Source organism: Propithecus coquereli, unplaced genomic scaffold, assembly GCF_000956105.1.
Source record: "Propithecus coquereli isolate 6110/MARCELLA unplaced genomic scaffold, Pcoq_1.0 Scaffold307, whole genome shotgun sequence".
NCBI classification, from domain to species: Eukaryota; Metazoa; Chordata; class Mammalia; order Primates; family Indriidae; genus Propithecus; species Propithecus coquereli.
Genome location: NW_012148697.1, coordinates 2674307 through 2700750, shown reverse-complemented (window position 1 = coordinate 2700750; position 26444 = coordinate 2674307). Strand labels below are relative to the sequence as shown.

General features: G+C 52.8%; 1 protein-coding gene across 1 annotated transcript in view; it reads left to right on the top strand.

The window, feature by feature from the left end:
• The window catches only part of MYO7B (myosin VIIB), a 70232-nt gene that overhangs the window by 16310 nt on the left and 27478 nt on the right, over positions 1-26444 (top strand). The window contains exons 6-18 of the mRNA XM_012649915.1: positions 679-821; positions 2912-3025; positions 4336-4489; positions 5518-5594; positions 6635-6754; positions 7388-7530; positions 10495-10705; positions 11158-11293; positions 14463-14626; positions 14862-14999; positions 16617-16769; positions 17384-17482; positions 19523-19617. Of these exons, the coding sequence (XP_012505369.1) occupies positions 679-821; positions 2912-3025; positions 4336-4489; positions 5518-5594; positions 6635-6754; positions 7388-7530; positions 10495-10705; positions 11158-11293; positions 14463-14626; positions 14862-14999; positions 16617-16769; positions 17384-17482; positions 19523-19617 (1747 nt within the window). The remainder of the gene's footprint in view (positions 1-678; positions 822-2911; positions 3026-4335; positions 4490-5517; positions 5595-6634; positions 6755-7387; positions 7531-10494; positions 10706-11157; positions 11294-14462; positions 14627-14861; positions 15000-16616; positions 16770-17383; positions 17483-19522; positions 19618-26444) is intronic.

The window sequence follows — 26444 nt, the reverse complement described above, 5'->3', positions numbered from 1 at the left end:
CTTGGTAAGAACTGGTACTATTTTGTTTGAATTATGTGTGTGCAGGTGGAGGTGTGTACATACCAGGACATGTTGCAAAATATCTTTCTTACTGTGGATCACATAAGAGAAGCTTGCAGAAACAGCTTTACAAAAAACACTTTTTTGGATCATGCTGCAACCCAAACACCTCCTGATCTGACCACCTCATCTGTTCCCTGGCCTGGGCCAGCGTTTGCCACTGTCCCTGCAAGCTTGCCCTCTGCATCCCAGCCTCTACCCTGCAGCCTGAGCCATCTTTCTAAAGCCTCTGGGAATCTGTTCCCATACTCTCTCGCTTTCCTATTTCCCCCATCACTGGCAGAACTAATTCCCAATTTCTGAGCCTGGCATTCAAGGCTCTGTGACACCTGGCCCCACCTACTGACCAGCTCTATCTGCCTTCCACTGCCTTCCTCCTGCATCCTAAACTCTGGCCAACTTTCCCCCTTGCAAGTGCACCGCATGCGTTCTGACCCCGGAACCTGCATTTTGCCTTCCCCTTAGCATGCCCTTGGCTGCCACCACCATCTGCTGCAACTCTACCCATCCTTCACTTCTGGGCTTGGCCACCTCTTCTGAGAAGCCTTCCCTGATGAGCCCCTTAAAGTAAATTTTCTGTTCTCGGCCCTCATCATGGGCATTGCCCGCTCACCTCAGCCTTCGGAAATGCCAAGACAGTCCGCAACGACAACTCGAGCCGCTTCGGGAAGTACATCGACATCTACTTCAACCTCAGCGGGGTGATCGAGGGCGCGCGCATTGAGCAGTTTCTCCTGGAGAAGTCCCGCGTCTGCCGGCAGGTGAGGCCTCCACGCAGGAGTCGGGGGCTTGGAGGCGGCTTCCAAGGGGGTCCCTGTCCACTATGCTCACCCCTCCCTACAGCCCTCACTGGACAATGGTGGTCCCTCTCCAGTATTCCAGGAAAACAAGTGACAGGATTTTCTCAGTTTGGCATTTTTCATCCATACGATTTTCTTCGTTCCTTGGTGCTACCACTGCTCAACCCTACTGGAACTGACTCTGAGGCTGGGCTAGTTCCCATCTGAGGGAGGGCTGTGTCTTCAGTTTGCGGGACCGTGGCAGGCGGAGCTAGATAGTAGTGTCCAAAAGGCCCGTGGACAGGGAATGTGGTGGCACGTGGTCTGTGCTGTCACACTGGCCTATGCCCAGAAGGGGCCCATGTTTGGTTTAGTGCTCTGCTGTGCCATCTTGAAATTCTTACTAACTTTTTAGCTAAAGGCCCCATGATTTAGTTTTGCACTGGGCCAATCATATAGCCAATCGCAAATGGCAGGGACCCGGATGTGTGGCACACATGACAGCAGAATTAACGCCCCTGCTTGTGAGGGTGCTCTTAAGTGATGGTATGACACCTAACAGGTGCATGCATGTGAGCGCGCACGCACACACACACACACAGGAAGGTCAGGGGGGAACGCCACCAACAGAGGGGCTGGGGCTGTGTGTGAGGGTGGCCAGATGCTGCGGCACTGCGGAGAGCTGAGAAGGAAGCTCACGTTTGGTGACCCCCCACCCGGTGCCAGGCATGTCCCCTGTATTGTCTCATTTGATCTTCACGACCATGAGAAGTAGATCTCCTGTCCCCACTGTGCAGATGAAGAAACTGCGTCCAGGTAAGTTAGGTCGCTTGTCAAGGGTCACGGAGCTAGAACGTGGCAGTAGTCCCTCAGACTCCAAAGTCTGCCGTTTCCAGAAGCTCGTACTTCTTCACACAGTGCTGGGTGAATTCACAGAACTTGTCACCCAAAATGATACTCCAAAATGGGCAGGAAATTTCTAGAGCAGGTGAGAAACTAGCCCTGCCTGTGTTAAGAGACAGATTTAAGAATTACGGCTTATCTGTGCCATGGGATGCTGGCGCAGTTATGAAGGAGGAGGCCTGCCGGTGTTGATGTGGAAGGGTTGCCAAGAGACATGTTTAGAAGGAAAAAAAGGAAGTTGCAGAACAAAAAATATGTTTTTGTGAAAAAAAGAAAGAACTTTTTATAGATATACTATAAGTAAATGCATTTAAAATATCTAGAAATGAACACAGACCCTCGAGTGGTTCTGGGGAGGACAGGGGGGGAATTTGAGGATGGGAAGGTAGGGTGGAAAGAAACACTCATCTTTTAACACTGCTGTATATACTTCAGATTGTTTGGATTTTTATAATGAGAATGTATTTGTAAATAGTGTTAAAATATAAGGAAGGGGCCTGGAGCGGTGGCTTACACCTGTAATCCTGGCACTCTGGGAGGCTGAGGCAGGAGAATCGCTTGAGGTCAGGAGTCCGAGACCAGCCTGAGCAAGAGCGAGACCCTGTCTCTACTAAAAATAGAAAAAAAATTTAGCCAGTCAACTAAAAATAGAAACAAAACAAACAAAAACATTAGCCGGGTGTGGTGGCTAAGGCCTGTAGTCCCAGCAACCCGGGAGGCTGAGGCAGGAGGATTGCTTGAGCCCAGGAGTTTGAGGTTGCTGTGAGCTACGCTGACGCCACGGCACTCTAGCCTGGGCAACAAAGCGAGACTCTGTCTCAAAAAAAAAAAAAAAAAAAACAAAAAGAAGGAAGGCCTAGGTAACTCCGTGATGTCACTAAGTGACCGTGACGAGTGTGGGGTTGTGAGCAGAGAGCCCGGACCCTGCGTGGCCGCTGTCCAGCCCTCCGTGGGGAGCAGTGGAGATGCGGGCCACATCTGGCAGTGGTGTGTTCACAGGGGGTGAGCTGGTCTTGGGGGCCTAGGGTGAGGCCTGAGGCTGGCAGCCTGTGGGCCGATTCCAGAGTCACATCTGACCAGTAAGCTCCGCCAGGACAGTGTTGGGCAGGAGGCAGCAGGAGCCCCCCGGGGAGTTGCTCACAAATGTGTCTGCAACACCTGCTTTCCAGGCCCCAGAGGAGCGGAACTACCACATCTTCTACTGCATGCTCTTGGGGATGCGTGCGGAGGACAAGGAGCTGCTGTGCTTGGGAACGCCCTCAGAGTACCGCTATCTGACCATGGTGAGCCTCAGCTCTCAACCAGCAAGGAGAGGGAGGGAGGAGGGCCGATGCTGCGCAGCCCTGGGTGACTGCTGCAGAGAAGCTCCCTAGGTGGGTCTGGGGTCTCCCTTCCCTCCCCAGCAGCCCTTTGTGTTGGGAATCACTCTGCCTACTCGCCCCCTGTGTCACATGGACCCCCTGCCCCAAGCTGGACCTGGTCCTTCCCCACAAACCTCATCTTCCTTTGATTCCTGCTCGATGACAGGCTTCTGGTGCTCAGTGGGTCATGGGGTGTCATCCACACACCCCTGCCTCGATTTCACTCTGATCATCGTCCCTGTAGATGCCCCTAGAACACAAGCCCCGGGATTCAGGGCCTTGCTCTCTCCCAGCTTCACCTACTACCTCGGGCAGCCACTGCTCAGGCTAGGGAGAGCAAGTGGTCGCCTAGGGATATCTCTCCCAGGTGACAATCTCCCTGGGTCCCCACCCCAAGGCCTTCACCAGCCCCGCCTGGCCCGTGGCAGCAGCGTCCTCACAGGTCTCTGACCTTTAATCCATTGCCCACCCAGCAGCAAAAGGCTCTTCCCACAGTGCGAATCTGATGGTGTCATGTGTCCGATGACAATGCTGCAGTGACTCCTGTGGCCTGTGGGGTACAGTCCGAGCTCCCGGGTGTGGATTCCAAGCCCCCCATGATCCAACCCTTCTCCAGCCTCTCCCTTCTCAAAGCTGACCCGAGCCTCCCCTTGGCTCGCCCCACCTCCTGCCTCATGGCCTTCCCTCCCCGCCCCCCTGCCCTGGAAGCCGTCCCTCACTTCTCCACAGGGCTGGTCCCGGCCACCTCTGTCTGGGCACCTGTAACAGCCCATGACATGGTCATTCGCTCCCTCCTGCCCTCCTGGATGCGATGTGCAGCGCCGGGGCAGGGCCGGCCTCCCCATTTCTGAATTCCGGGAAGAAGCCCAGGCTGGGACCAGTGGCTTTGGGACGTATTTGCTAAAGGAAGGAGCCCACGCTATTCCCAAAGACAAGGCAGGCTCAAGTATCAGCAGATGACAAATAGAGGCTCAGGGACTCGGAATGGCTTGGCCCAGCTCCCAGGTGGCCAAGTGCCAGTGCCAGCTGCAAGGCCGACCACTCTGTGGCCGCGCCACTGTGATTCTGCCTCTGGAAGAACTTTTATGTATTTTCCAAGCTCGGGCATTGATGCGGCCCTGCAGGGTCCACCCAGAGCCTGTGAAGTGTGACTTCTCAGGGGCCTCTGGCTGCGTCCTGGAGGCGTTCAGCCTTGCTGGCCCCAGGATGAGCTGAGGTGCCCTGTCCCGCAGGGGAACTGCACCTCCTGCGAGGGGCTCAGCGACGCCAAGGACTACACCCACGTCTGCTCGGCCATGAAGATCCTCCAGTTCTCCGACTCTGAGAACTGGGACCTCAGCAAGCTGCTGGCCGCCATTCTCCACCTGGGAAACGTGGAGTTTATGGGTAACGCTGGTTCTGCCGCGGGCGGAAGGGTGGAGGGGCTGGGGCAGGAGGAGTGGGAGTCTCTGCGGCATTCACAAATCCAGGCGTGGCGACGACTGCCCTGGGTGTGGGCCGCTGCCTCTCCCAGGTCCTCAGCTGCAGACGGATGTGGCAGACAGTGGCGCCTCTGCCTGAAGGGACCAGGGCCCCAGGGTGAAGGGGAGTTTGAAGAAATGTGGGCCTATCTTGGGGGAGAAGTCTAAACGGGGGACCCGAGAGGCACTGGCGCTGGAAGATGAGCCACCAGCCTCCTTCCGTCGCGTTGCCGCCACAGCTGGGCATCGTTTATTCATTCAGTCACGGGAAGCAGCACGGGCCGCTGTAAGCCAGGCCCAGTGCCACCGCGGTATCTGCTGACCCGTCTCTCGACTTCCGGTTCCTCCTCTTTGAGCCAACAAAGTCCACCTTGGCACAGACTGCCAGGCTTCGAGGGGGGCATTTTTGATTTTTTTTTAACTTAAAAAAGTTGTGAAAGAAAGTAAACAGATAAAAAAGTGCAAAAAACACAAAGGTATGTTGTAATAAATGAAGCCATCCAAGTAGCCACCACTGAAGCCAAACAGAGACCCTCCCACACCCGGGTCCCCCGCAGCCCTTTCTTGCTAAGACTGCTCGTTCCACCGGAGGTAAAGCACCCTCCCTCCTGTTACGGAGATTGCTGCCTTGCTTTCTGCTTACCTTTCTGTTACCTACGGAGTCCCCAGGCAGCGTTTAGCTTTGCCTGCTCTAGCTGTTGTGTTCGTGGGATCTCACTGTCTGCGTTCTCTCATGCCTGCTGCCTTCCTCGGCCCCACGTTCCTGAGTCTCCTCCAGGCCGGAGGCCACTCTGGTGAGCACGCGCCTTCTAGCCAGAGTGCCCAGCGTGCCTGGTAAACGCAGGTCCTCCAGCTACTGCTAGCCTGGGGTGGATGTTCTCATCGGGCCTCAGGGGCCTCTGTCCCATGGCTCCAGGCTGCTTCCCCATTCAGGGTTCCGGCCTCTCTCCCTAGCTGTGGTCTTCGAGAACCTGGATTCCTCAGACGTGATGGAGACACCCGCCTTTCCAGCTGTGACGAAGTTACTGGAGGTAGGGCTGTGGTGTTTACCAGCCTCCACTTTTATGAGGGTCTCCAGGGGCCTGGGCTGACAGACCCCTGACACCTGATTGTCGTAACCCTATCCCGGGCCCCATCCATCTCCCAGGCTCTAAGCTCAACCCCTGTGCCCTGAGAGGGGCGTCAGGGCGGCGCCAGCCGGTCAGTGACAGACAACAGAAGGCCAGTTTGGCTTTTCCTTTCCCTGTGTCCCCTCCTGCTGGGTAGTGGCCCTAACTTGGTGTCCTTGCCCTCCACCCCACCCAGTAACCCAACACCCATCAGGATGGCCCTGCCTGTGCCTCGTGCCCAGGGCCTCCCGGGAGCTGTGCTATTCTGGGATGTGGGACGTGCCGAGGAGCCTGCGGCCCATCAGCCCTCCCCATCATGACCCACACCACGTGAGCCTCGCCGCGGAGGAAGGGCGGCAGGAGCTGTGTGGGGAGAGACATCTGTGCTGGCGACACGGTCGTGTCCTCTGCACCTTGTCCATGGACAGTTCTGGTGGAAAATTAATGGAGTCAGAAGCAAAAAACAGAAAAAGCAATCACATGAGGCACATTTTGCTGTTAACATTCTTCACGTGGTTCAAGGGTACTTAGAACCTTTGGGCTTGGCGGCTCCGCCTTCCCCGCGTGGTGGGCAGGCTCCAGCCATGCACGCTCCCCTTGCTGCCTTCGGCCTTCAGCCTCCGGGCGGGAGTGATTGCGCTTGGGGCCTACCAGAGGCCGGGCCTCAGGCCTCCCTGATCCTAGCTTTCCAAGGCACCAACCCTTTCTCTAGCCCCCAGGAGACCAGCACACTGGGCCCCCCGAGCTGGGACATCCTTCCCGAATGCTCTGTGCCTCAGAGCTCCCAGGGCCCTGGTTCTGCCTGGATCCAGCCTGGCCCTGATCTCGGGCACTGTCCACCCTCAGGGCCTGGGCGTAGGGTGTTTGGACATGAGAGGGAACAAGACACAGCAGAAGCAGATGGGAGTCCTGGGCCAGGACCTGCTCCACAGGTGCCCCGCAGCCCCCACCTGCCTTCCCAGGTGCAGCACCAGGCGCTCCGGGACTGCCTGATCAAGCACACCATCCTCATCTGTGGGGAGTATGTCACCAGGCCCCTGAACATCGCCCAGGCTGCAGACCGGAGGGATGCCTTTGCCAAGGTACAGAGCTGCCGGAGCAGGGCCCGGCTCCTTGTGCTATTGGCAGAGAGCAGGAAGGAGCAGAGATCTCTGGGCAGGTCCCAACCCTGCTAGTCACTTGCCCACTGACCTTGGGCTTCCTAGCCTCTTGTGCCTCGGTTTCTTGCTTCTAGAGTAGTGATAACAGGCTGGGTACGGTGGCTTATGCTTGTAATTCTAGCACTCTGGGAGGCTGAGGTGGGTGGATCGCTTGAGGTCTGGAGTTTGAGACCAACCTCAGCAAGAGTCAGACCCCATCTCTACTAAAAACAGAAAGAAATTAGCTGTACAACTAAAAATATATAGAAAAAATTAGCTTCACATGGTGGTGCATGCCTGTAGTTTCAGCTGCTTGAGAGGCTGAGGCAGAAGGATCGCTTAAGCCCAGGAGTTTGAGGTTGCTGTGAGCTAGGCTGACTCCATGGCACTCTAGCCCAGGCAACAGAGCGACACTCTGTCTTAAAAAAAAAAAAGAAAAGAAAAAAATAGGATAGGGATAACATCCCTCAGCAGGTCCGTGACGTCTGTTCTGCACACAGTGTCCCCAGGTGAACTTGGAGAGGGGCAGCCTCCTCCTGTGCCTCAAAGCCGGGGCCTCACCCCATGTCTCCCCAGGGCATCTATGGACACCTGTTCCTGTGGATCGTCAAGAAGATCAACACTGCAATCTTCACACCTCTTTCCCAGGACCCCAAAAATGTGCGGAAGGCCATCGGCCTCCTGGACATATTTGGCTTTGAAAATTTCCAGAACAATAGGTATGAAGATCTAAAGTCTCAGTCCACCTGCTCTCCTATAACTGAGTGAGCTAGAGGGTGGCGATCCCCCAGCCCAGGCCAGGATGAGGCTGTGAGCAGGCCTGGGTCTTTCTGCACGAGGCAGCCCATGCCTATCCACAGTGTCCCCAGCACATCTAGAGAAGGCCACAGAGCTAAAAGTCATCCCTGAGAGAGACCCCTTGTCACTCCTCTTGAGCCATCTGCTCTCCTCATGAGCCAGAGTGAACTGTTACATGAGGTCAGGGTGAAAATGGAAATCAGTAACCACGATTTGGCTGCAACTTTGGGTGGGCTATCATAACAGGGAGTGGGGGAGCTGGGGCGTTTGTGGATCATCGTCACATTTGAGTTGGTGGGTAAGGCGAGGCAGGACTTCTCTGACCCAGTGTCCAGCACCCCAGACTGGATGCTGAAGAGCTGTCACCTGGAGGCAGGTCAGAAAATTGCTACCAGATGTGACCGTAGTAGAGGCTGGGGATGGGGTAGACAAGGGTAGTGAAGGAGCCACACCAGGCCAGGCAATGGGCCGGGCATCGTCGTGCATCAGGAGTGTCAAATGAGGGCTGTGGGACAAGCAGGCAGGCAGTGTTCTGGATGCAATCCAGCTTACCTGAGCCTGGTTCATTTAAAAGGCTTGGCAGGACAGAGGCTGGGCCCATGTCCCCAAGAAGCAGAAGCCTCTGGGCACTGTCTGAGGAGCCTAGGGGACCAGCCTGACCTTGGCATCCCAGGGCTCAAGGACCTGTCTGCAGATGAAGTATGGCCTGGGAGTGATTTAGAAGCCCTCCTGGGAGAGCCAGGATTGTTGAGACGTAGCCATTTCGAGTGCAAGCAGGTTGGGACCTCAGCCTCCCAGGGGCCTGCGCGCTGTGGTCAGGTGGGGGGCGGCAGGGCGGCAGAACTTAGCCTAAGGCATGGGGAACTCAAGTGGGATTCAGGGCATTGGTGTCGAGCCCTGGGAGGGACAGGTGAGCTGACCATGCACATTTGGACTCTTTGGAGGTGGATCAGTGGTTGGTTCTGGAAGATGGGGCCATGTATGCAGGGACCCCTCCCTGAAGGAAGGCCATCAGTAGCCATCAGTAGCCACCAGCTAGGTTTGTGCGGGGGCTGCAGCCTGGGGGCCTGGGAAGGAGGAGCTGCTTGCACTGCGTCCCTCCCTTGGTCATGCATTCTGCATGTGCTCACTGAGCGGCTCCAGGCCATACGCTGGGTGTGGGGGACACAGCTGGCCTATCCCCTCGCTTCTTGGGTTAAGAGACATTGAACAAACAGTGGGAAGTATGATGAGGACTTGCCTAACTGGGCGACCATCCTGAGGAGGCTCTGCCTAGGGCGGCCCCAGAGATGGGCACAGCTAGCCGGGTGACAGGGAAGGAGGGAGGCACCCATGCGTGCAGACCCAGAGGGAGGAAGGGGCCGGTGCACTGGGAGTGCCGTGAGGAGTCGAGAGCAGCAAGGGTGGGGCTGCAGAGGCGGGCAGGGCCTTCTGCGGTGGTCACTGTCTGGATCCTGAAGACAAGGGAAACCGGGAGGATTTGGAACAGGGAAGAGTGTGACCAGATTTGCACGTCAGAAATCGCCCCCTAGTGGCCGCGTGAGAGTGACAGGCGGGGCGAGGCTGGAGGGGGCAGAGCTGTGAGGTCGTGAGTGTGCCCAGTGAGCAGAGGAGGCTGCGCTCAGGTGGCAGCAGGGGGTGGAAAGAAGTGAACAGGCCGGGTTCTGTGTTGGAGAAAGCATGCACCAGACTTCAGCAGCAGATGGGAATTGGGGAGGAGGCACAGAGAGCTGCCAAGCGTGACACCCTGGTCTCTGACTTGAGCCAGGGGTGGTGGATGCAGGGCCATTTCCCAAGGCAAGGAGCCAGGACGGAGAGCAGGTTGGAGGGTGGGGGAGTGGGGGATAGGGAGTATGTCTGGTCCATGCAGAGGGGCCAGGCAGTCAATCCTGGGTCTCTGGAAGCTTGTATCAACACCGAGGTCACCTTGCCCACGCGGCTGGGGCTGTCATGTGCTCTCGGCCCCACAAGGATGGTCTCGGTGTCAGGACAGGCCGGCCTGGCAGAGGACCCTGCAGGGGATCTGTTTTGGGAAAATCCCGGGATAGTACAGAAAAACCATCCCGCGAACCGAGATAGAGCTGAGAGACTCCGTCTCTGAGAATGACGCGGACGGTGCAGCTTGGCGAGTTGGGTGAGTTTATTAGCGGCTCCCGGCAGCACAGGAACTCCTTCCGCGGGAGCTTTCTGGTGGGCACAGTGCACATCCGCACTGTGATGTTGCCTTAAATCCCTTCCCAGTGAGGGACACGGAGCTCTTACGTCGTGTCATTGTATGTTCACGGTGAAATAAATCAAGCACGAGCAGTGCCATCGTCACTTGCGGCCACACAACCTGCATTGTGTTAATGGTATCATCCTCCACTAGGCAGAGGTTTTAGTGTGACAGCTAGCTCAAGGGCGCTACAGGACAGTCAAAGCAGCACTAGAGCAGTCAGGGCCGACGTGAGCCAGCCACTTCAAGGCAAGAGTGCTGGGCCTTTACCCTGTGCCGGGTGTTATCTTGGTACTTGTTTAACCTACTTTGTGACAATTCTGCTGAGCGCACTGCTTCTGCTGTGTGGTGGGGAGCTTGCATTTTCCCCTCAGGATCACCAGAAGCCAAAGGCAAGGACTTGATGATATGCTGAGCCTTCTCGTTTCTCTTAGTCTGCTTGCCTCGGGGTGGGGGAGGTGACGGTAACAGGGTAACAGAGGCGGGGAGGAGGGCGGGTGTGTGGGGAGGTGTGGCCGTGTGATACAGAGCCCGCACGGTGCATGATGTGCGTCTCTGGGCATATCACATGCAGTCGTGCGTGGGCGGCTGGTGATCCCACCGCCCAGCATGCTGCAGCGGGGCCCAAGCTGACCCCGCTCTACCCTGGGCGGTGGCGTTGCCTCCACAGCTTTGAGCAACTGTGCATCAACTTCGCCAACGAGCACCTGCAGCAGTTCTTCGTGCAGCACGTGTTCACCATGGAGCAGGAGGAGTACCGCTCGGAGGGCATTGCCTGGGACTACATCCACTACACTGACAATCGGCCCACCCTCGACCTGCTGGCCCTCCAGCCCGTGAGCATCATCTCCCTCCTGGACGAAGAGAGCCGCTTCCCACAGGTGTGCATCTGGGCTGCCGAGCTTAACATGGAGACCCCTGCTCGTAGGTCTCCTCCTCAAGGTTGGAAAACTCCATTTGGGTGGCCCACTTGTTCCTGAAGTTGCCAGAAGCTCTGCCAAGGGAAAGCAGAAGAGCCCCAGCCTAACCAGACCCTCCTTTCCTTCAAGGCTGCCTCAGGCCCACCTTCCGCAGGAAGGCTTCCCTGATTGCTGGGGTACCTGGACAGCTGTACGGAGGGTGAAGCAGGACAGCTGGTGGCCTCTGCTCCCAGCCCAGCCCTCGCCCACCGCCATAAGTCACTGACCCCTGCGTGTTGGTCTCCTGCCCGTGCAGAGGCCCTCAGTCACTCTGAGCCCAGGCTGCTTTAAGCCCTATGCGTGTAGGTGGGCAGCCTGACCTCTCGTGGCTGGACTCTGGGGCCTCAGCCCATAGGGTGTCTGGGTTCTTCCAGGGCACAGATATCACCATGCTGCAAAAACTGAACCGTGTCCACGCCAACAACAAGGCCTTCCTGCAGCCCAAGAACATCCACGATGCCAGGTTCGGCATCGCCCACTTTGCCGGCGAGGTGTACTACCAGGCAGAAGGCGAGTGCGGCCCCTCTCACAGCTTCCAAATCTGGATCAGATTCCAGGGGGACCATGGAAAGCAGGCGGAGGGGACGAGGTTGTCTTGCAGATCTAGCAATGGGGCAGAAGAATAAGTAGTGTGGCCTTTACTGGAGAAAGGAAATAGGATAGACCAGGCACTTTTTTTTAATATTTGGTAATAACTCTATTGAGATACGATTCACATACTCATTGATATATAATTGTGAATATATATAATTCACATATTTATTCACCCATTTTAAGTGTACAACTCAATGGTTTTTAGTATATTCACAGTGTGTATTCATGATTGCCACCATTTTAGAACATTTTCATCACCTCCCCAAAAATACCCATCAGCAGTCACTCCCCATTCTCCCCAACCCTAGGCAACAACTAATTCCTCTCTCTGTGGATTTGCCTATGCTAGGCGTTTCATATAAATGGAACTACACAATATGTGGGCTTCCGTGACTGGTTTCCTTCACTTAGCACAATGTTTTCAAGGTTCATCCATGTAGTAGCATGTGTCAGTACCTTTTATTGCAGATTAATATTCCATAGCATGGATATACCATACTTTATCTCTTCATTAGTTGATAGACATTTGGGTTGTTTCCACTTTTTGGCTATTATGTATAATGGTGCTATGAACATCCATGTACAAGTTTTTGTGTGGACGTATGTTTTCACTTCTCCTGGGTACGCACCTAGCACTGGAATTGCTGGGTCAGGTAGTAACTCTATGTTTAACCTTTTGAGTAATCACCAAAATGTTTTCCATGCAGCTGCACCATTTTACATTCCCACCAGCAATGTATGAGCGTTCCAATTCCTCCACATCCCCGCCAACACGTGATCGTCTGCCTTTTCAATTACAGCTATCCTAGTGGATTCGAAGTGGTGTCTCAATGTGCTTTTGATTTGCATTTCCCCAATGGCTATGATGTCCAGCACCTTGTCATGAGCTTCCTGGCCATTTGTATATCTTCTTTGAAGGGATATCTATTTAAATCCTTTGTCCACGGTTTAGTTGGGCTATTTGTCTTTTTATTGTTGAGCCGTAGGAGTTGGTTATATATTGTGGAGCCTTATCAGAGATTTATAAATATGTTCTAATCCTGTTCATTATCTTTTCACTTTCTTGGTGGTGTCCTCTGAAGTACAAAAGGTCTTCATTTTGAAGAAGTCCAACTTCACTATTTTCCTTTTGTTACTTATACCATATCTAAGAGTTCACTGTCAAATCCAAGGTCATGAAGATTTACCCCCTGTGTTTTCCTCTAAGAGTTTTTTAATGTTAGCGTTCACATTTAGGTCTTTGACTTATTTTGAGTTAAGCTTTGGATGTGTTGAGGGAGGCTCAGTAATGATTTTGGTTGGAGAAATAAAGGCCTGGTGTGGTCAACCTACTGGTGTGCTTAGAAGAATGAGAAGGGTGGCCAGTGTGCTGCTGTGACCAGGAAAGCCGAGAGGCGGGAGGGCTACTCTCTGCGGCTCGTGCGGAGGAATGAGGAGGCGCTTGGTCTGTTTAACTGGAGGCACGGATCCAGGCATGGTCCTTGTGTGCAGGAACTGCTCGCTTGTGTAGAAGACGCGAGATGTCAGGAGGTCAGGGGGAGAAATGCACAGTTCCTGCCGGATCCTGGCTTTGGGGTCTTCAGAAAGGGAGAGGCCAGAACCAGTGGGGCCTGCAGGGTCCCAGGACACAAGAAGACACTGAGCCCGTCCCCCAACCTCCCTGGGCAATTCAAGGCTGCATTTCATATTTTGAAGTGACATGAAACTTACATGTATGCTATGATTGAGGTAGCTTCTTTCTAGATTTTCTGATTGTAAAATGCTGGAAATATCCATTAAAACTAAGCCTCTGGTTCTTACCTGGGGTGCCCGGCTGTGCTGATGACCTCAGCTGCACTTACTCTGCCTGCTGGAGACTAAGCCCAGGGGTGCCTCAGTCCTCCCCTGCCCTGAGAACACCCCAGGAGCTGCCTGCCCCAGGGTGCGGGAGGCTCCGTCTGATCTCAGAGGTGCAGGGTGTCACGGACGAGTGTCTGCCCCGCCCAGCACCTGGTGCAGCCCTCCCTCCCTGGGTGCTGCTCCCCTCACAGGCACCTGCAGGCAGAGATGGGAACCAGGCTCCCTTCCCCTCTCCCACCCCAGCTCAGCCTCCCCAGACCGTTACCGGGCTGTGCAGGTGCGCACAGAACGTGCCACTAAAAGGTGGGGTGACTTAAATGGGGCAGAGTAGAAGAGGAAAGTCAAGGTCATGCCCTGGGGGTCAGCCCTCAACAACCAAGAAGTGCAGCCCTGGCCCCAACTAACCTGGCTCTGGGAAGCAGTTCACCTTCAGCGCCTTCTCAGTGTGACCTCGTCCTTACTCCATGGCTAGGCCATGCTTACCCATAGCTAGAAGGGAGAAGTGGGGTCCTCTCACCCCCTGGAGCCATGCCTGCATAGTCCGCTAGGCCTGCGCTGACAAATACCACAGGCCGGGCAGCTTAAACAACAGAAATTCCTGTCTCACAGTTCTGGAGGCTGGGAGTCCGACATCAAGATGTGGGCAGGGTTGGGCCCTTTTGAGGGCTCTGTTCTACTGTGTCCTCACATCGCCTTCCCTCTGTGCGTGTCTGTGTCCGAATCTCTTCTTACAATGACACTAGTCATACTGGATTAGGGCCCACCCTAATGGCCTCATTTCTACCTTAATCAACTTGTGAAAGGCCCTGTCTCCAAATATAGTCATGTTCTGATGTATGGGGAGTTAGGGCTTCAACATATGAATTTTAGGGGGACATAATTCAGCCTATAACACTGTCCCTCCCCCACTTCCGGAGGCTCAGCCTTCAGGCCAGAGGGGCCTCCAGCCCTAGCAGGAACTCCCAAGGTCCCAGAAGCAGAAGGATGATGGTGGCTTAGATGGGGGGATGGAGTAGGGATGGGGACGGGGGACTGAGAGTTCAGATAGTAGAAGCAACCTGGTGCTGGGTAAGATGGTGGGGCCGTGCCTGGGTGGAGGGGCAGAGAGTGTTGACTTCAGTGGGGCCATCGCGGGGTTGGGGCTCCTCTGGGCATCCCGTGTACCCACCCCACTGCCCTCTTCTTCCCAGTGGGTGGGTGGTACTGGCTGAGCTGGGCTGATGGGTGGGCCTTGCTGTCCCCACAGGCTTCCTGGAGAAGAACCGAGATGTGCTGAGCACAGATATCCTCACCCTGGTTTACTCCTCCAAAAATAAGTTCCTGAGGGAGATATTCAATCTGGAGTTGGCAGAGACCAAGCTGGGCCACGGGACCATCCGCCAGGCAAAGGCAGGGAGCCAGCTCTTCAAGGTGGGCTCCTGCGTCTCTCAGCCCTGAGGGCCACAGGGCCAGGCAGATATTCTACTCACCTCCGGGTCCCCAGCCTGCAGTTGGGGCCTGTGCACTGCAGGCACTTGGGAAACTTGTGACAGCTGGATGGGTAGATGGGTGGACCTTGGCAGGAGCCCTCGCTGTGGTGTGGGTCAGCCATGTCCCAGGTGGCAGGTCCCCAGGCCCCACTTGTGCCCTGTGCTTCTGCCCGCAGTCTGCAGACTCAGCCAAGCAGCCCTCCACCTTGGCAGGCCAATTCAAGCAGTCCCTGGACAAGCTGATGAAAATCCTGACCAACTGCCAGCCCTACTTCATCCGCTGCATCAAACCCAACGAGTACAAGAAGCCGCTGGTAACAGGAGAAGGCTGGGGGCACAGGTGGGGAGGGAGGAGGATGAGGCCGATGGCCTCTAGGGTCGCAGTTGCTCCCTCTGCCAGGGCCTGGCCGCTATTCAGCCGTTAGCTGCCCCCACTTGACACATGAGGACACTGGAGTCAGGTGACCAGTCTAGGTCAGTCTTCTTAGTCCTGCCGTTCAGCTTCTGCGAGTGCCAGGCCAGGCTCTTCGCTTCTCTGAGCCTCAGATTTCTCTTCCGTAAAGTCAGACTTGCTCCTGCCTGCAGGGGTGCAGCGAGAGTTGGCGGGGGGTTTGCAGCACGTCTCTGTGTGTAACCGCACTCAGCAAGTGGCAGAAACTAGTACTGGGACTTTAGGGGCTGACGCCACTCCTGGTCACTGAGCCCCTCACGGCACAGCCCTCAGAGAGCCAGCCTTACCCATGTGTGGTAAGGGGTTGGAAGCCTGCTGCCCGCCTGCCCAGGGGTCCCTGCTCTGTAGGCTGGGAATCCCACCCAGAGGCTGCAATACAGGGGCCCCTCAAAATGGGAGATATCATCTGAAAGGATATCAAACAGCTCGAAAACATCTTATAAGGGAATACATTACATTACGTTAAATGGAATGCCTTTTTGAAAAGAATAAAACTACATGAAATTTGGTTTGTCCCATGAAATCTAGGTTGTATCTTAGGCAGATGTGAGACTTCTCTTGTTCCTTAACTTCTGGGAGAAGTGACTGTGGTCCTAGAAACGCTCGCCCCGCCTGCCCTGCCCGCTGTGGGAGCCCAGTGCAGGACTGCCACCGAAGGCTGATGCTCAGGTGTGGAGGGCTCTGGCCCGGATGTTGCTTCGCGGGGGCAGCTGCCCTGCCATGTGTGTGTAAGGGGGCCGGCCTGAGGGCCAGGCGCGCTCAGCCCCCAGGAGAGTAACCTGCACCTCAGGTGCTCATCTTTAAATTGGAGCCAGTCATCTCCACCACGCAGAGCCGTCGTAAAGATTCAGCGAGAAATGCCAGGCCCATAGGACATAGTCAATACACAGCAGCTGACCACTCAGCCGGGGCTAGTGCTGCCCGGCCTGGAGCCCTGGAGCAGGGGCTCCGTGGCCCTCAGTTTTGCAGGTGCCTGCCACGCTTGCCCAACTGGAGGGCTGTTCCCCCGAGCCCCGAGAGACCCCTAGCTCCAGGTGGAGGGGGGCTCTCTAGAGGCCAAGCCACCGCGGAAGCCAGACACCTGGGGGAAGCATCATGCCCAAGTTCCTCTCTGCTGGCCACACCTGCCTCCAAGCAGGGCAGGACTCAGTTCCCCGGCCAGCTGCTCCTCCAGGTGTCCTTCCATCTTGGGGAAGGGAGAGACGAAGCTGAGTAGAATATTTTCCGCCTCCGAGTGCCAGAGTCATGTCTTCATTCCCCCGCCGTGTGGGAGGGCCATGGGCTGGACGTGCCGGGGGCAGCACCCCGCCGGCCCTGTGCAGGTGAGGGGTGCTTAGGAACATTGTAAACGGGGCGTATGCAAGTAACCTTGCATTCCCGGCACTGTGTTTGTCTGGAGAGTGGTGCAAGTATTGCGTGTTCTGGTGGCTGCGGCCAGGGCAAGGTCACCTGGCGCTTGGTCACCCTGCGTCGCCCACAGCTCTTCGACCGGGAGCTGTGCCTGCGGCAGCTGCGCTACTCAGGCATGATGGAGACCGTGAAGATCCGCAAGTCGGGCTTCCCCGTCCGCTACTCGTTGGAGGACTTCTCGCACAGGTTCCGCGTGCTGCTGCCCAGCGCCGCGGGGATGCAGGTGTGTGATTGTCCCCCGATGGCGCGCGCTGTCCTGTCCGTGTCCTCCCCCTCCGCCTCAGCCACCTCCAGCCCCAGTACAAGGGGGCTCCCCACAATGCCCAGGCCCCCACGTCTGCGATGATCCCCGTCCTTCTTTACCTTCCCTGCCTTCCACCCTTCCCTCTTGCTCTCCCAGCGACACGGCAGGGACACCGGCTCACCCTGGGGTCTGGTGGATGCTGGCGGCTGCAGCTGTTCCTTCTAGCACGTCTGTGGTCTTACAGCAAATGCTGTCGCCCATGGGGCAGAACATCAGGGAGCTGAGGTGTGGCTAGGGAGCTATTAGGGCCGGGAAGTCTTTCCTTTTCTGCCTGAACCCTCAGCCAACCTGAAGTCTGGCCTGACCTGGGGCCAAGCGTCCATAGCCACATTAAGGCCCCAGGCCCGGCAGAGCCCATGGCCCCACGTGCCCCCTCGCCCACTCCTTGACCTGAGGTTCCCGTTGTGCCTGTGCCGGGGCAGCCCCTGGCAGCGGAGCCTGGGGGAGGAGGAGGAAGACACTGGTCCCCAGACCTCAGCCTCGGGGGTCTCTGCTCGGACACGCTCTGAGCCATTCCTGTCTGTCCTCGGCAGCTGCGAGACAAGTTCCGCCAGATGACCATAGGCATTGCTGACATGTGGCTGGGCACAGACAGAGACTGGAAAGTGGGAAGGACCAAAATTTTCCTGAAGGTGAGACACTGAGGACCCAGCCGGCCGGCGGCCTCCTGGAGACACTGGGCTGGTCAGCTCCTGCGCTGCACGTGGCCCCTGCCCTTGGGGAGGCCCCGGTGTAGAAAGTCATACTAGGGATACTCGAGGTGGGGAGAGCACCAGGGAAGCCGGCCCAGCCTGTGGGGGTCCAGGAAGCCTCTCAGAGAGGGGTCCTGTGGGGCCGCAGTCCCCAACCCCCAGGCTTCAGACCACTACTGGTCCGTGGCCTATTAGGAACCGGGCCACACAGCAGGAGGTGAGCAGCAGCGAAGCTTCATCTGTATTTACAGCCGCTCCCGGCGCTGCCATCACCGCCTGAGCTCCGCCTCCTGTCAGATCAGCGGCAGCATCAGACTCACGTGGGAGTCCGAGCCCTGCCGTGAACTGCACGTGCGGGGATCTAGGTTGCGTGCTCCGTATGGTCTGAGGTGGAGCTGAGCGGTGATGCTGGCGCTGGGGAGCGGCTGCAAATACGGATTGTCATTAGCAGAGAGATCGGACTGCACAATAAATGTAATGCGCTTGAATCATCCTGAAACCATCCCCGCCCCAGCCCTTGGTCTGTGGAAAAGTTGTCTTCCGTGAAACTGGTCCCTGGTGCCAAAAAGGCTGGGGACCGCTGCACTAGGACAAGCCTGAGGGGAAGGAGGAGGCACCTCCCAGTCACAGCCCGAGAGCACCAAGGAGCTCAGAGAGGGCTCCCAGTGTGCTGAGAAGAGGCCTCTGTCATGCCAGCAGCCACGGCCTGCAGCAGGGGCTTTGAGCCTCTCCAGAGCCCTCCGAGAGCTGGCGCGGCCATGGAAGGGTGCAGTGTGTTGACTGCCTGTGAGCTGACTGACTCATCCCTGGGAGGCTCGTATGAACATCGCCGCCACCTGCCTCCCCCACAACATACGGGGAGCTTGAGGCCGTGCACAGGCAGCCTCGTGGCCCTCCAGGATTGCCAGTTGAGTCAAAGAGCCACCAGGGAGAGAGCCCCCCGGTCCCCTATCCTCATAAGCCTTAGGTGGGCAAGCGCAGGGAGAAGGAAGAGAAAGAAGAGATCGAGCCAGCTCACCCGAGCCTCCTGCCCCATACCCACTGTTCCTTCCTCTTCCCCATGGTGACTGCCCACCCACCCTCATCTGTCCCCAGAGGGACCTCCTGGCCCCAGCCCTCCAGTTGGTCTGTCTGTCCATCTGTCCGTGCATTAGTCAGGCAGGCACTGGGGCTCTGAGGCTCAGACAGGGAAAAGAAGCAGAGGGCTTCCGATTTGATCGGGGAGGTGAGACCTGCAGAGGGGACACCCCAGGGCACTACCTGAAGGGCAAAACAGACAGCAAGGACCACAGGGTCACAGAGGGGAGGTCAGTCTGGGCAGATGTTCAGGGAAGGAAGGAAACGACAGTGGCCACTCCTCCATTCCTCCTGTCCCTGCTGCTCCTTGAGGCCACAGCTGGGTCTGGTCTGTCTCTGTTGCCCAGGCTCGACGCTGTGTGACAGAGTCTGGTGCAGGCGGGAGGGGCCACTGAGCTCCCAGCCTCTCCTCCCCACTTGCCGAGGGCCACACTGCTCCGTGCTCCGCAGAGACAGCCCCTGGCTGCCCGGGGCTGAGATGGCAGGCCCTCGCGTCACATCCTCGGGCACAGTGACACCCAGGGATGAATAAGGCCCATCGGCTCACACCCCGAATCCTACTCACAGTTGCAGGAAACATTTTTATATAGAAACAGCCATAGGTCTCATACAGTTGAATGCAAATGTTGCATGAATTTTGGGAAATAAAACACAAATTCAAAGAACTGTGCCCCCTTAGATTCTTCAGAGTAGACATGAAGATTGCCAGGTTGAATTAGCAAGTAGAAAGAGCTAATGCGGGAAGTTCTTGAATCCGAGGGGGGAGGTGTCGCAGCTCCTGTTTCTGAGCCACATCCAGGTCAATCCGAGAGTCGCCCTCCTGGGAGAGGTCTGAGAGGAACTGCCTTCTGGGGGGTGGGGGGAGGCTGGGCAGCTCCGTGATGGCATCTCTCCCGTCCCCAGGGTTACCAGGACACTCTGCTGGAGATACAGAGGAGCCAGGCCCTGGACAGAGCAGCAGTCAGCATCCAGAGAGTCCTACGGGGCTACAGACACAGGTGCCGGCCCCTCCCCGAGTCACCACCCGCCGCGTTCCCCACAAACCAGGGTCACATGTTCCCACGGGTCCTTCCCTGGAGGTAACTAAGATCTCCTGAGACCTCCTGACCTGGGACACTGCAGCCTGTGAATTCTAGTGCATTACTGGAATGCTTGGAATAAACAAAACCACTCCGTAAGCAAGAGAAGTGAACCAAACGAAGGATCAGCTCTGTTAACTACATTTTGTTTTTCTCTTCAGTCATCTATGAGAGGGTGTGGGTTTGGGTTATGAAGTAGTTTGGTTTGGAGGGAGAAAAATCACTGGCTTCGCCTCCGTTCCCTGGTCAGTGGGAAAGCAGCCCTTGAATTTCAATCCAGGCTCGGCACGGCAGTGACGCTGCCGCATCGCCCACGCACACCTCTTCTGGAGGGCCTTGCAGTCCCCACAGCGGGTCCCGTGAGCTGTCCCGACCGCTGGTCCCCAATCGTAGAAAGGGCTGGACCCCCAGGCATGAGAAACTGGGAGAAGGTGGGCAGCCCCGGGAATAGGGAATGTGGGCCCAGGGAGCAGGGTCGGGGGCTGTGGCCCGCGACTGGAGAGGCGGCTCTGCCGCAGTGAGGAAGGCCGCATCCCGGTGCCCTGCTCTCAGGACCACGGGCGGCATCAGACCAGCCAGTCCAGCATGTCAGAGGGAGGCTGGCCAACTCACTCCGATATATTTTTAATTAAAGTTGTGTTTTGAGACAATTGTAGGTGCACATGCGGTTGTAAGGAATAATACAAAGAGACCCCCACACACTCTTTGTCCAGTTTCCCACAGTGGTAGCATCTTACAAAACTATAGTACAGTAACCCAGCCACGACATTGACATTGGTACAGTCAAGATACACAACGTCCCATCACCACCGGGACCCCTTGTGCTGCCCTCGTATAGTCATACCCACCTCCCTTCCCCCATTCCTCTTAGAACCTGGCAACCACTAATCTGTTCTCCATTTTTATAATTTTGCCATTTCGAAAATGTTATATAAATGGAACTATATAGCATGTAGCCTATGGGATTGATTTTTCTCGTTCAGCATATTTCTTTGGAAATTCATCCAGGTCGTTAACTGCATCAATATTTGTTCCTTTTTATTGCTAAGTGGTATTCTGTAGTTTGGATATACCGCAGTTGACCATTCACCTATTGAAGGACATCTGGGCTATTTCCAGTTTTTGACTTTTACGAATAAAGCTGCTATGAACATTTATGTACAGGTGTTTGAGTGAACACAAATTACCATTTCTCTGGGATAAATGCCCAGGAGTGCAATTGCTGAGTCATGTGGTAGTTACATGTTCCATTTTTAAAGAAACCGCCAAATTCTTTCCGAGAGTGGCTGTGATCCAGGAAAGTGAACCCCAAAACTGGGGTCCAGCCTCAAGGCCAACTGGGTCCTTGGCTTCGTGCAGGAAAGAATTCAAGAGCGAGCTGACAGAGTAAGGCAAAAGCAAGTTTATTGAGGTAAGAAAAGGAAAAAAGAAAGGTGGATGCCCCGTAGACAGAGCAGCAGCTATCTTTTGGAGCAACAGAGAGTAGCACTTTGTGAGTTTCCACGGTCTTATTTTATACCTTCTATTTAATTTTATGTTAAGCAGAGGGAGCATTAATCATAGGATTTCTGGGAAAGGGGTGGGGGAGTTCCTGGAACCGAGGGTCCCTCCCCCTTTGAAACCATATGGGGTAACTTCCAGGAGTTGCCATGGCATTTGCAAACTGTCATGGTGCTGTTGGGAGTTTCTTTTATTATGCTAATGTATTATAACTAGCGTATAATGAGCAGTGAGGGTAACCTGAGGTTATTTTTCATGGACATCTTCGTTCTACCTAGTTTTGGCCTGCTTCTCGACCGCCTCTTGCTTTATCAGACACTTTGGTTCAAGTCTTGTCACTCCTTATTGAGTAGAGTCTGCCAGTTCCCTATCTCAGCTGCACACTTTCACATTCCCACCGGCAGTGTGTGACTCAGTCTCTCTGCACCCTCACCAGCGCTTGGTGTTGTGGCTGTTTTTTATTTTAGCCATTCTGATAGGTGTGTAATGATATCTCATTGTGGTTATAATTTACATTTCCTGATGTCGAATATCTTTTCATGTGCTTATTTGCCACATGTATATAGTCTCTTTGGTGAAATGTCTGAGCGTGTTGCTTGACCATTTTCTAATTGAAACCTTAGGCTGGGCGCGATGTCTCACGCCTGTAATCCTAGCACTCCAGGAGGCCGAGGCGGGAGGATTGCTTGAGCTCAGGAGTTCGAGACCAGCCTGAGCAAGAGTGAGACCCCGTCTCTACTAAAAATAGAAAGAAATTGGCCAAACAACTAAAAATAGAAAAAATTAGCCCGGCATGGTGGTGCGTGCCTGTAGTCCCAGCTACCTGGGAGGCTGAGGCAGGAGGATCACCTGAGCCCAGGAGTTTGAGGTTGCTGTGAGCTAGGCTGACTCCACAGCACTGTAGCCCAGGCAAGAGAGTGAGACTCTGTCTCAAAAAAAAAAAGAGATCTTTGTTGAGTTTTGAGAGTTCTTTATATATTCTAGATACCAATCCTTTGTCAGTTATGTGGTTTGCAAATATTTTCTCCCTGTCTTCTCATTCTCTTAAGAGGGTCTTTGCACAGCAAAAGTGTTTAATTTTGATAAAATCTAATTGTCAAATTTCCCTTTTATAGATCATGCTTTTTTGGTCTCAAGTCTAAAACCTCTTTGCCTAAAGATTTTCTTTTGTGTTTTTCTAAAAGTTTTATAGTTTTGAACATTTTACATTTAGGTCCATGATACATTTTCATTTTGAGTTAATTTTTATATAAGATGTGAGATTTAGGTTGAGGTTCTTTTTCAGTTTTTTTCCTGTGGATGTTGCTCCAGCATCATTCCTTGAAAAGTCCCTCTCCCTTCAATGAATTGCTTTCACATCTTTGTCAAAGATCGGTTGGCCATGTTTGTGTGGGTCTGTTCATGAGTGCTCTGTTCTGTTCCGTTGATCTGTGTCTATCCCTCCACAATGCCGCAGTGTCTTGCACTGTAGTTACATAGTAAGTCTTGAAGCAGCATAGACTGATTTCTCCCACTCTTCTTTTTCAAAATTGTTTTAGCTCTTCTAATTCCTCTGCATTTCCATGTACATTTTTAAATAATTTGGTCTATATCTCTAAAAAAATCTTCCTGGGATTTTTGACAGCAATTACATTGTATATCCGTTTGGGAGAGAATTAACATCTGTAGTGTCCAGTCTTTCATTCCATAAACATGATATCTAACGCTACTTATTTAGATCTTCTTTGATTTCAATCATCAGTATTTTGTAGTTTTCAGCATATAAATCCTGCACATGTTTTGTTAAATTTACATGTAAATTGTTGTTGTTTTATTTTCCTGAGACAGGATCTCGTTCGGTAGCCCAGGCTGGAGTGCAGTGGCATGATCATAGCTCACAGCAACCTCAAACTCCTGGGCTCATGCGATAGCCCTGCCTCAGCCTCCCACATAGTTGGGACTACAGGTGTAACACCATGTTTGGCTAATATTTTTTTTTTTTTTTTTTAGTAACAGGGTCTTGCTATTGCCCATGCTGGTCTCCAACTCCTGGCCTCAAGCGATCCTCCCGCCTTGGCCTCCCGAAGTGCTAGGATTATAAGCATGAGCCACTGTGCCTGGCCCTAAGTATTTTTTCGAGTGGTTGTAAATGGTACCGTGTTTTTAATTTCAACATTGACATGCTCATTCCTAGTATATAGAAATATGATTGATTTTTGTGTGTTGACTTTGGATCCTGCAACCATACTGAACTCACTTCTTATAGATTTCTTGAAATTTTCTGTGTAAATAATCATGCCATCTGCAAATAGGGACAACTTCATTTCTTCCTTTCCAATCTTTATGTCTTCTATGTCCTTTGTTTGCCTATTGCACTGGCCAGAACTTCCAGTACTATTAGAGTGGTGAAAGGAGATATCTTTGCTTTGTCCCATATCTTAGGGAGAAAGCTCTCAGCCTTCAATCATTAAGTATAACGTTAGCTGCAGGTTTTTCATAGATGCCCTTTCTTATGTTGAAGAAGTTTCCCAAATTCCTAGTTTTCTGGGAGTTTTTATCATGAATGCGTGTTGAATTTTGTCATTTTTTTCCTGCATCAGTTGATAATGATTAAGCAATTTTTCTTCTTTAGCTTTTAATGTGTTGGCTACATCAACTGATTTTTGAATATTGACCTAGCCTTGCACTCCTGGAGCAAGCTCCACTTGGTCATAGCACGTGATTCTTTTTATGTTGCTGAATGCTATTTGCCAATGTTCTGTTAAGGGCTTTTGCATCTCTATTCATGAGGTCTAAAGTTTTCTTCTTTTATATTGTCTTGTCTGGTTTTGGTATCAGAGTAACACTAACTTCATAAAATGAATTGGGAAGTGTTCTTTCCTCCTCTATTTTCTGGAAGAGATTTTGTGGAATCGGTGTGAAATTTTTGTTAAATGTTTGGTAGAAATCTGTGAAAACATCTGGCCTTGGAGATTTCTGGGAGTTTTAAATTGTACATTTAATTTCCTTAATAGTTATAGGATGATTCAAGTTATCTATTTCATATTAAGTGAGTTGTGGTAACTTGTGCTTTTTGAGGATTGGTCCATTTTATCTAAGTTGTCCAACGTGTGTGTGAAGTAGTTCATAGTATTCCTTTATTATCCTTTTGATGTTGGCAGAATCTGTAATGATATCCTGTTTCATTCCTGATATTGGCAACTAAACTAAAGAAATTGTGTCGATTTCATCTTCTTGGAAGTTATCATTGTTGATACTTAACCATGTTCTTGCTATTTCAGCCAATGCAATTAGACAAGAAAATTAAAGAAAAGATAGAAATCAGTTTCTCAACCTCAGCACTATTGACGTTTTGGGCTGGATTGTTTTTGCTGTGGGGGCAGTGCTATGCGTTGCCAGATGTTTAGAAGAATCTCTGGCCTCTGCTTACTGGGTGCCAGTGGCACCCCTCACTCTCCCCACCATCATGATGACCAAAATGTCTCTAAACCCTGCCAAACAGCCCTGCAGGGCAATTACCTCTAGTTAAGGACCACTAGAAAGGCAAGAGATTATATTTATTTTTTGGTAATTCAACTGTTTACTTTGGCTGCCTGTTAGAATCCTGGGGAGTTAAATGTGTGTGTGTGTCTGTGTGTCTGTGTCTGTGTTTGTGTGTGTGTGTGTGTACACTCTGGACCCATCAGCAAGTTCAAGTTAATTGGACTGGGTGGGAGCCGGGCATCAATAAATATCGAAGTTCTCCAGATGATTTTAATATGGTTAATATCTACTGTTTAAACCTAAGAAAATCCCCTGAAAAATGATTAGAAGTGATAAGAAAATTCAGTTAAGTGTGAGATAAAAGGCATACCTCAAAGATATTGTAAGTTTGGTTCCAGACCAAAGTGAATATCAAAATAAAGTGAGTCATGTGAATTTTTTGGTTCCCCAGTACACATAAAAGTTATGTTTACCCTATACTGTGTCCTACTAAGTATAGCATTATGTCTAAAACAATGTACATACCTTAATTAAAAATACTTTATTGATGGCCGGGCGCGGTGGCTCACGCCTGTAATCCTAGCTCTCTGGGAGGCCGAGGCAGGCGGATTGTTTGAGCTCAGGAGTTCGAAACCAGCCTGAGCAAGAGCGAGACCCTGTCTCTACCAAAAATAGAAAGAAATTAATTGGACAACCAAAAATATCTAGAAAAAATTAGCCGGGCATGCTGTAGTCCCAGCTACTTTGGAGGCTGAGGCAGGAGGATTGCTTGAGCCCAGGAGTTTGAGGTTGCTGTGAGCTAGGATGACACCACAGCACTCTAGCCCGGGCAACACAGTGAGACTCTGTCTCAAAAAAAAAATACTTTATTGCTAAAAAATGCTAATGATCATCTGAGCCTTCCGCAATTTGTGATCTTTTTGCTGGTGGAGGGTCTTGTCTCCATGTTGATGGCTGCTGACTGATCAGGGTGGTGGTTGAGGTGGCTGTGGCATGCCTTAAAATAAGACAAGAATGAAGTTTGCCATGTTGGTTGACTCTTCCTTTCACAAAAGATATCTCTCTAGCATGCGATGCTGTTTGATAGCATTTTATTCCCAGTAGAACTTATTTCAAAATCGGGGTCCATCCTTTCAAACCCCGCTGCTGCTTTATCAACTAAGCTTATGGAATATTCTAAATCCTTTGTTGTCATTTCAGCAGTGTTCACAACATCTTCACCAGGAGTAGATTCCGTCTCAAGAAACCACTTTCTTTGTTCATCCATAAGAAGCAACTCTTCATCCAATACAGTTTTGTCATGCGATTGCAGCAATTCACTCACACCTTCAGGCTCCACTTCTAATTCTAGTTCTCTTGCTCTTCCACCACATCTGCAGTGACTTCCTTTGCTCAAATCCTGAACTCTTGAGAGTCATCCATGAAGGTTGGAATTCACTTCTTCCAAACCCTGTGAATGTTGATATTTTTACCTCCTCCCATGAATCACAGATGTTCTTAATGAAGAATCCAGAATGGTGAATCCTCACAGAGAGTTCTTGATTTACTTTGCCCAGATCCATCAGAGGAATCACTGTCTATGGCAGCTATAGCCTTAATAAATGTATTTCTTAAATAGTAATACTTAAATGTCAAAATTACTCCTGACCCATGGGCTGCAGGATGGATATTGTGTTAGCAGGCATGAAAACAACATTAATCTCCTTGTATGTCTCTATCAGAGCTCTTGGGTGACCAGGTGCATTGTAAGTGAGCAGAAATATTTTGAAAGTAATCCTGTTTTT